Here is a 9750-nt window from a genome sequence, read left to right on the forward strand (position 1 = left end):
GAGCTAAGGGGGCCCAGTCTGAAGGTCAGTTAGGGGGAGATTTGGGGTGAGTGCTTATTTGTGCCCTGGGTACCCCTGGAACTATAGCAGGGTGACTGTTACCCCAATGTTTCTATATATCTGTAATCTTGTTATGAGCTAAGGGGGCCCAGCCTGAAGGTCAGTTAGGGGGAGATTTGGGGTGAGTGCTTATTTGTACTCTGGGTACCCCTGGAACTATAGGAGTGTCACTGTTACCCCAATGTTTTTATATATCTGTAACCTTGTTATGAGCTAAGGGGGCCCAGTCTGAAGGCCAGTTAGGGGGAGATTTGGGGTGAGTGCTTATTTGTGCCCTGGGTACCCCTGGAACTATAGCAGAGTGACTGTTACCCCAATGTTTCTATATATCTGTAACCTTGTTATGAGCTAAGGGGGCCTAGCCTGAAGGCCAGTTAGGGGGAGATTTGGAGTGAGTGCTTATTTGTACCCCTGGAACTATAGCAGGGTGACTTGTTACCCCAATGTTTCTATATACCTGTAACCTTGTTATGAGCTAAGGGGGCCCAGTCTGAAGGTCAGTTAGGGGGAGATTTGGGGTGAGTGCTTATTTGTGCCCTGGGTACCCCTGGAACTATAGCAGAGTGACTGTTACCCCAGTGTTTCTATATATCTGTAACCTTGTTATGAGCTAAGGGGGCCCAGCCTGAAGGCCAGTTAGGGGGAGATTTGGGGTGAGTGATTATTTGTACCCTGGGTACCCCTGGAACTATAGCAGGATGACACCCCAATGTTTCTATATATCTGTAACCTTGTTATGAGCTAAGGGGGCCCAGCCTGAAGGTCAGTTAGGGGGAGATTTGGGGTGAGTGCTTATTTGTGTCCTGGAACTATAGCAGGGAGACTTACACCTACTGTACCTATCTTTATCTGTATTTGCAACATTTTATATAAAGCACTATTAGAATTCACAGAACTGTAAAATGTTACACTAATTTTTACTGTCCAGTCCTTAAGAGGGATATAAATGAGCTGGAGAGAGTGCAGAGACTAAGTGCAACTAAACTGGTTAGAGGGAGGGAAGAGTTAAATTATGAGGGGAGACTGTCAAGGTTGGGGTTGTTTTCTCTGGAAAAAAGGCGCTTGTGAGGGGACATGATTAGACTTTACAAGTACATTAGAGGACATTATAGACAAATAGCAGGGGACCTTTTTACCCATAAAGAGAATCACGTACCAGAGGCCTCCCCTTCAGACTAGAGGAAAAGAAGTTTCATTTAAAGGAACAGAGTAGGGGGTTCATCACAGTCAGGACAGTGAGGTTGGGGAATGCACTGCCGGGTGATGTTGTGATGCTGATTCAGTTAATGACTATAAGAGAGGCTTGGATGATTTCTTGGACAGACATAATACAAAGGCTATTGTGATACTAAACTCTATAGTTAGTGTAGATATGGGTATATATCATTTATGTTAGTGTATGGAGGGTTTGGTATGAGTATATTTATATATGAATGCTGGTTTTCATTTGGAGGGGTTGACCTTGATAAACTTTGGTCTTTTTTCAACTCAATTTAACTATGTAACTATGTACCTCTTGGATACCAAGAGAACTGCCATTTTGTATTAGAAAAGTCCAGTGCGGCCTTTTTAATAAAAGCTTGACTCCAGGCCTGTATGAATAATGAAGGAAATGTAAAGATAATGTGATAATCAGGGGTTTACTCAGATAAACTACAAGTTAAATATTAATTATGACAGTCAAGGTTTGAATTCCATGTGTGCCAGTAAATGTCATAAAAGAATGTAAGTGCAAGTGCAGTAAACTGAATGGCAGTTTTGCTAGGTTTCTTATCTATTGTGCTATATTTAGTCCAAGCGGGGGAGGGCTGGGTTAGAAAAAAGGCGCGAAGTTATAAAGAAAATCTAGGAAATACTTTTGTACCAGCAGACTGGGGCGAGAGAGGCGGCTGATCAGAACTTCTAAGAAGAGAAACGACCAGGTAAAATCTTTACCCTTATTCTTTGTTACCATCAGAATTGTTGTTTCAGGGAATTGTGTGATTAAATAAGCACATTCTTTCCAAAGAATGAAGAGAAATACCAGCCTGGGAAAGGAAAGAAAGATTAAAGGGATTCTGTCATGATTTTATAATTCTTTTCCAAATTGCACTGTATATACTGAAAATAATTCATTCTACAATATAAAATGCAATTCCTGAACCAACAAGTGTATTTAGTTGTAATATTGGTGTGTAGGTGCATCTCAGCTCATTTTGCCTGGTCATGTGATTTCAGAAAGAGCCAGCACTTTAGGATGGAACTGCTTTCTGGCAGGCTGTTGTTTCTCCTACTCAATGTAACTGAATGTGTCTCAGTGGGACCTGGATTTTACTATTGAGTGCTGTTCTTAGATCTACCAGGCAGCTGTTATCTTGTGTTAGGGAGCTGTTATCTGGTTACCTTCCCATTGTTCTGATAGGCTGCTGGGGGGAGGGGGTGATTCTATCAATCAAAAACTTCATTATAAATGCAAAAGAACTGACCAATGAGAATGCTGATTCCCAGCACCATGTCAGGCATCTTGCTGTTATCTTACATATAGAGATTATTATGGAATTGTTTCTTTGTAATAAAAGTAGCAATAACAATACATTTGTAGCCTTACAGAGCATTTGCTTTTAGATGTGGTCATTGACCCCCATTTGAAAGCTTGAAAGAGTCAGAAGAAGAAGGCAAAAAAATAACTATAAATAATAAATCATGAGGACCAATTGAAAGATTGCTTAGAATTGGCCATTCTATAATATATTAAAAGTTAAATTGAAGGAGACTTGCCCCTTTAAGAATAGACCCTGATGTTGCTGGACTAAACCCTGATGTTGCCGGACTACAGCTCCCAGCATGCCTCAACCTTCATTACATGTTATATTATTCAGGGATTTGTAGTCCAGCAACAACTGAGTAAAGTTTGGTTGAGCAGTGCAGTGCAGAAGAGTTTGCGTCCCCTTGAAGATGCCCACAGAAGCTCTCAGTCTTTTCTCTTGCCAAATTACTGCACAAATACATGAAGTCCTATGAACTCAACCCATAACCAATATATTTAGGACCTTGAGATATTTTGTGCCTTAAGCTACTAAAAATGCCTTACCCTTAAACAGGGATTGTTTGTCCATATATTGCAATATATTTAAGCTGAACAACTACGTCAAAGTCATCCCATTTCTGGCCAGTCCTACACTCAATTTTATCTGATTCATTAAAGTGGACCTGTCACCTACACATAAAAAACTGCATAATGAAGTCCTTTCCAAATTAAATATGGAACCCCAACATTTTTTTTCATTAAAACATCCATACCTGTTATAAAGGTGTTTAAATATCTAAACTGTCAATCAAATATTACCTGCCCCACCTCTATGCCTGTGGCATAGAGGAGGGGCAGTCAATTACTTTCACTTTCCATTCAGCACTTCCTACATGTCACTGCTCTCCTCCAATTCCCCCTTCCCTCCTCAGGCTCTATAATTGTGTACCGCACTGCAGATGGACATTAGGTCCCTCATTCTGGTTCATACACAATTTCCCTTAATAACCGTGTCCACAAAATGGCTGCTGCCTGCTTGCTGTGATTGTATAATTCCAAAACAGAAGGAAACAAAATTTAAATAATAAATACAGTGTAAGTAAAGTTTATTTTGCTCAACTAACATGATAGAAAAGAATTTGAAATTATTTCTAAGGGTGACAGGTCCCCTTTAAGAATTCTATTGCTTCATTATACATTTTACACAGGGACTAAGTTTTACCTGCAACTTAACTTGCTGCTTTCAAAGTAAACCTCCCAAACTTGGCTGCCCTTTTATTAGACACCAGTGGGATCACCTGACTATAGCTGGGAGGGGTGGGAGCTACAACATGGAGCTGGTCACTCACTGCTCCTGTAGAACTATAACAATCAAGGGAAAGTTGTGCTCACCACAAAAAAGGTTTCAAATTGTTTTCCTAAGCAGAATAACATCAGAGCAGCCTCTTTCTTTCTCCTGACAACTTCCTTGACTACTTGCTGGTCCGACTGGTGGGCGCTGTTGTAACAAAATTCATTCATTTTAACTGTACATGTATTATTTTGTTCATTTTAATATCTTGGAATGAAATAGAAGTAATAATCAATGTAAATGACAAAACTGCTTAGAATAGCCCCCTCGTCAATATTACATCCACTTATTTTAAAGGTTTACTTATCCTTTAATGTTCAGAGTTTTTTAATTTTCCCCAGTCAAATGTTTTAGCGATCATGTACTTAACCAATTGCTCTAAACCACCCAAAAAGTTATTGTGTAAAAACCACAACATCTCTAATACAAAACGTCATCTAAAAGTCCAAAACAAGATCATGTAGAAGTCAGTTGGGAGCCATCTTTTAGAAACTGTAAAATCTTTCTGGGGGGGGGTTTCTAATCGCACAACAATTCTTACAAAAAAAGAATTTCAAGGTTTTCGTATTCCTACTGGATTGGTTCTGCATTATTACTCATCCCACAACTTATGGTGGGCACTATGAAAGGGGGTACAGCATGTTTGCTATAGGTAGAACACAAACTGTGAGCAATATTTTAGTTACTTTCAGGGCCAGAACTAGGGGTAGCTGAAGAGACAGCTGCCTAGGGTGCAATGATAGGATGCACTGGGCAGCTACCTCTAAAATTGTCTACTAGCTACAACTACTCTGCACACCTCAGTCACTCCCCTTCCTTCCCTCTGTCACCCACCTCTCCATTGCTCTCCCCACTCCTCCATCACTTTCTCCTCCCAATGGCAAGCAGCGCTTGTGTGCATGTGCGAAATGTTTTTGCCGTGACCACCCGAACAAAGAGAGGTTGCGCCATTAAGAAGCCTTCATATTGTGGATGTGGGTGCTGATCTGGGCTAGCGGGGCCCACTGGGTTTTTTCCAGGTATCCCGCCGGCCCAGTCTGACCCTGCCTACTGCACAGTCCCCCGTGTACAGTAGGAGCCAATCGAAAGCAAGTATGCTAGTAGCTATCTGTGTAGGCTTTGTTCCAACAGGCTCCAGCTGTACTGAGAGAACAGAACAGCTGGCGTCTGCCTACTTTTCTTGAACAGTTCAGGTAGGGCTGGCTGGGATTGCCGATTAGAGCTGAAGACACAAAAAATAATGCATGAATATTGGAAATTTACTTTTTTAGGGATTCTAACAAAATGGGATGACTTTATATCCCCTTTAATGTATAGTACTTTAGTAACAGTTACATTTTGGTAAGATGGAGATCTGTGCTCTACATAAAATTCCCCCGTGGTTCTCCAGTAGTTATTAATGTTGATATTATATTTAATTGATAAAATCGGTCTCTTGTACCACTGCCCCACCATTTCTTCCTCTGACTAATCCCAGCAGCTAGTCAAAGGCAGCTTCTACCAGTCAGTGAGATGAAACATGTGCCTGCAGTTTAATCCATTTGTTTACTAACTATTCAGCTTTTATGCTGGCTCAAACTCCAAAATGGGCATTAGACAGCTCTTATAATGTATCAATAAATTAAACAATTATTTATAAGGGTAGAAGCACCATGACACTGATAGATAGAGAAAAAACTCTGTATTTAAAGGACTAAGGGAACATTATAAAGTGAGCGTTGTAGCAAATGCTTTCAAGGACCATTTCCATAATACTTTGGAGTCCAATATAAACACTCCAAGTATGAACTTTACTAAAGGAATATTAGTTAGCTAGACATCATTTTTTATTTCTAGACTGATTTAATGCTTTGATTGTCATGGCTGATACATTGATTTATATTGTGATTCACATGTTGTGTTGTTTTATGCGTCTGTATTAATCTCAGTTTTGCTTTGATACAAAACAGATCACCTAGACAGAGAGATAAACATTGAATAGAAGATGACTGCTAAAGGGAAAATTGAGAAAATACTGGCAACACTGGAGAATCTATCGAATAGCAGCTTTACATCTTTTAGAAGAAAGCTCAACAACTGTGATTTACCAAAACGACTTGAAAGAATCCCATGGAATATATTAGAAGAGGCAGATCCACCAACCGTGGTTTATAACATAATCAGATACTACACAACAAAGCATGGACCACAAATTGTAATGAAAGTGCTGAAAGATATCAACGAAAGACAGGCCAGTCTAGACTTGGAAACAGAATTAAACAGAAGTAAGTACAATGTTCTCTAATGATAAGGAGATCTCTTGCTCTACAGTTCCTCTCACACTTATATACTTATATACTTGCCACCCTCCTAAGCTGCAACATCATTTCTTTAAATATTTAAATACATTTTATCTATTTACTAATTAAACAGCTACATGTAGAAAAAAGGAAGAAGGGCAGCCAAAAATAGGCAGCCAGGGCACTGTACTAGAAGTCACAAGTGAAGTACTGAATAGTCACTACTGGTGTTACTGTAACATCTACTGGGACTGTTGGGATTATATTATGGATAAGATAGTTTAAAGGGGTAGTAAACCCTGCTGCACTGCACTGCTCAGTCCAACTTTATTCAGTTGTTGCTGGACTACAAATTCTAAAATAATGTAACATATAATGAAAGTTGAGGCATGCTGGGAGCTGTAGTCCAGCAGCATCAGGGTTGTTCTTAAAGCAATATTTCACAATAAAACTTTCCCAAAACGTTTCTCCAAATCTCCACATCCAGTGACTGCTTTAAAATGCAAAAAAATTCTCCAATGAAAAACCTAGCTGATTTTAAGTTATTGATCAGTCAAATCCTTGTTGGTGAATTTTCTTGCACCTATAATTATGTTTTATGGCAACACCTATATAAAAATAGAGGACACTGTGGGATGGTATTATGGCTGGGTTCACAGCCCCTATAATCTATAGTGGTGGCAAAACACCCTATTGGATTTATGTAATGTTTAAATGATTTAAGCATTCTGTATAATAAAACCCATATCTGTAATAGCTTTATAGAAGACTGATAAACAATTCCTAATGAGAAATTTGTAATTGCTATTGAAAAATGAGAAAAATATAGTAAAAGCCCCCGCACTCTCGAGTAAATTAATTATCTAAATTATATCGTAAACCAATCAATTAATAGATATAAAGTGCTTGTGCTGATTAAAAGAACTTGCTTGGTTAATTAAAACCTTCTAATAAGTTTAATTAAGTGTTAAGCAATTATGACTTCGAATTCAAGTTAGTTACATTTCATTTTCTCTTTTCTTTAGAAAACTTGAATTCACGGAGCACAACTCCGAAGCACAAACATCACAAGGAACAACGACAAACAGAAAAAAATTCTGAGGGTGCAAACCGTGATGGGGGTCACTTAAATGACAGAGCAGTTGGAAAAAGTCAAATAAGCAGTCGTGGAAGTAATCTAGAAGTGGGTTTGTTGGATGCTCCAGGGATCACAGACCATACAAGCCATGCAACTGCACACGCTGAAGAAACCAATCTTAATTCCACTCCAGAAATCAACATTGGACCTGTCTCGAAAGAAACATTTTACAGCGTTGGACCTTCAACAGACTCTACCAACATGTTAAAAGATGAAAGTTTTTATATTCCTGTACATAACGTGGTATCCACTGAACATAAGAACCAGCAAAGAGAAAACAATGTCATTCAAAATATCAGTAACAAGCCTTTAACAGGCCTTACCAAAAAGCCTAATATTAAGCGTATTCGCCAAAAGGGGAAGCCACTGCAAGACCTTAAACTGCCAGCACTGAAGAAAGGAAAGCGTGAACTTATAGAGAAACACAGCAAAAACAAGCCACAATTCTACACCAAACTTTTATTCCAGCACTTTGTGCAGTATGAGACATACGTAACATGGCACCAAAACACTAACTTTGATGGATATGGAGGTAAAAATGCCATTCCAAAAAACCTGCATCTTGCTATAACAAAAGAGGTGCACCAGCAATTTCCATTGGTAAATGATGTTGATAGAGAGATAAGAAAAGCAATTAATCCTCTTTTGGCCACTCTAACAACTACAGGCTGGATTGATCTCAAATAAACATCGGTAAATTGTTAACACAAGCTCCTTTTAAATACTTATATAGTGTAAATGCCCTCATTTATATTATATCTAGTATAGGTCAATCTAAAAACAACTGGACTTGCTGAGTAATCAATGAAGACGTTTCACTACTCATCCGAGCAGCTTCTTCAGTTGAACTGAAGAAGCTGCTCGGATGAGTAGTGAAACGTCTTCATTGATTACTCAGCAAGTCCAGTTGTTTTTAGATTGACCTATACTAGATATACTATGACCTGGATGAATGAAAATCTTCATAGTCATATCCTCATTTATATTATTGATCTGGTTTTAGTCAATCTGTAGAACCATTGGGGCATATTATCTATTTCTATGTACAATTGAAGAACCTTTGTAAACTCTCCAATATTAACTTTGCATTCACAAGCATATTGTCGTTTTGCCAGGTGTAATTACACCACTGCCATTTTTAAAAAAAATATATGGCAATTTATCAAGTGTGAAAGCACAAAGTTTTGCGAAAAGGAATGTCACCAGTTGTGGGCTGGTGAGCACATACTTTTGCACATCATTTTTTACTTCTTATGCTCCATGCTAACATCCAAAATACTGTACATCGTTGCTTTATGTTATTGTTCAGTTTAACTCACCACAGTAAAATCCCACCACTCTCTATTTATTCCTATGGGGTTTTTAGAGGCACATTTTACCCATTGATAAATGCCCCTCTAATAAGCCCATATGAATAAACAGAGAGTGGTGGGATTTTACTGTGTTAAACTCTAATGTCGCACTTTGATAAATCTGTCCATTTGGCAGGGTTCAAAGATGAGAATATTAATATTTTATACCCCTCCCCCCTTGTTTCTTCCAGATTCTCTCCCCATTTTGAAGCCTCAAATGTACACGCTACTAATAAATGCAACTGACCTCCTGGATTTTATCTCTAAGTACTACTGGGGATAGTAGCTTGTTGATATCGGTATACAAAAACTATGAAGGTTTCCCAGCAGCTTCAATATTTTCACAAGTATTGGCTCTTATCTGGCTGTCCTTACAGACAAGGAAGTATTTAATCAATTGAGATGTTTGTCACATCACACAATACTTGTGGCAGAAATCGACAGAAATAAAAGAGTCAGTTTGTATTAAAACAAAAACTGAGGGTGTATTTACTGTTCTGATTAGCCTTAAACCATTTGAAACCATTTTAAGTTAATAGACTAAACCAACACCATCTTCTACTCACCTCCCCATTAGAGACATTTGTCTAGAACAGGGATCCCCAACCTTTTGAAGCCGTGAGCAACATTCAGAAGTAAAAGGACTTGGGGAGCAACACAAGCATGAATAATGTTCTCGGGGTGCCAAATAAGGGCTGTGATTGGTCATTTGGCAGCCCCTATGTGGCTTGTCAACCTACATTGAGACTCTGTTTGGCAGTACACCTGGTTTTTATGAAACCAAAACTTGCCTCCAAGCCTGGAATTAAAATATAAGCATCTGCTGTGAGGCCACTGGGAGCAACATCAAAGGGGTTGGAGAGCAACATGTTGCTCACGAGCTACTGGTTGGGGACCACTGGTCTAGAATAACAATGGTCAGGCTCAAGCTTCCATGCGATTCTAGACAAATGTATCAAATACATCATGCATCATAATACTTGTGCATTTGCTCATGAACTGGTCCAATTTAGAAATTTGAGAATTATAGACTGATCTTAATGAATTCCGCCCTTACAAATCTA

At 38.9% G+C, this 9750-nt stretch overlaps 1 protein-coding gene across 2 annotated transcripts; it reads left to right on the top strand.

Annotated features, from left to right (window-relative positions):
* Nucleotides 1-1818: 1818 nt before the first annotated feature.
* On the top strand, nt 1819-9311 carry LOC121398033. Of its 2 annotated transcripts, none has more exons than XM_041576436.1 (4): nt 1819-1982; nt 5867-6181; nt 7222-8027; nt 8878-8963. In XM_041576436.1, exons 2-3 carry the CDS (start codon nt 5902-5904, stop codon nt 8019-8021), a joined length of 1080 nt encoding a protein of 359 aa, XP_041432370.1. In that variant the 5' UTR covers nt 1819-1982; nt 5867-5901; the 3' UTR covers nt 8022-8027; nt 8878-8963. The 2 variants fall into 2 exon arrangements, with proteins under 2 accessions (XP_041432370.1, XP_041432371.1); XM_041576437.1 differs by having other exon boundaries at nt 1820-1982; nt 7222-7866; nt 8878-9311.
* Nucleotides 9312-9750: the final 439 nt, after the last annotated feature.

This window comes from Xenopus laevis, chromosome 9_10L (assembly GCF_017654675.1).
Source record: "Xenopus laevis strain J_2021 chromosome 9_10L, Xenopus_laevis_v10.1, whole genome shotgun sequence".
NCBI lineage: Eukaryota > Metazoa > Chordata > Amphibia > Anura > Pipidae > Xenopus > Xenopus laevis.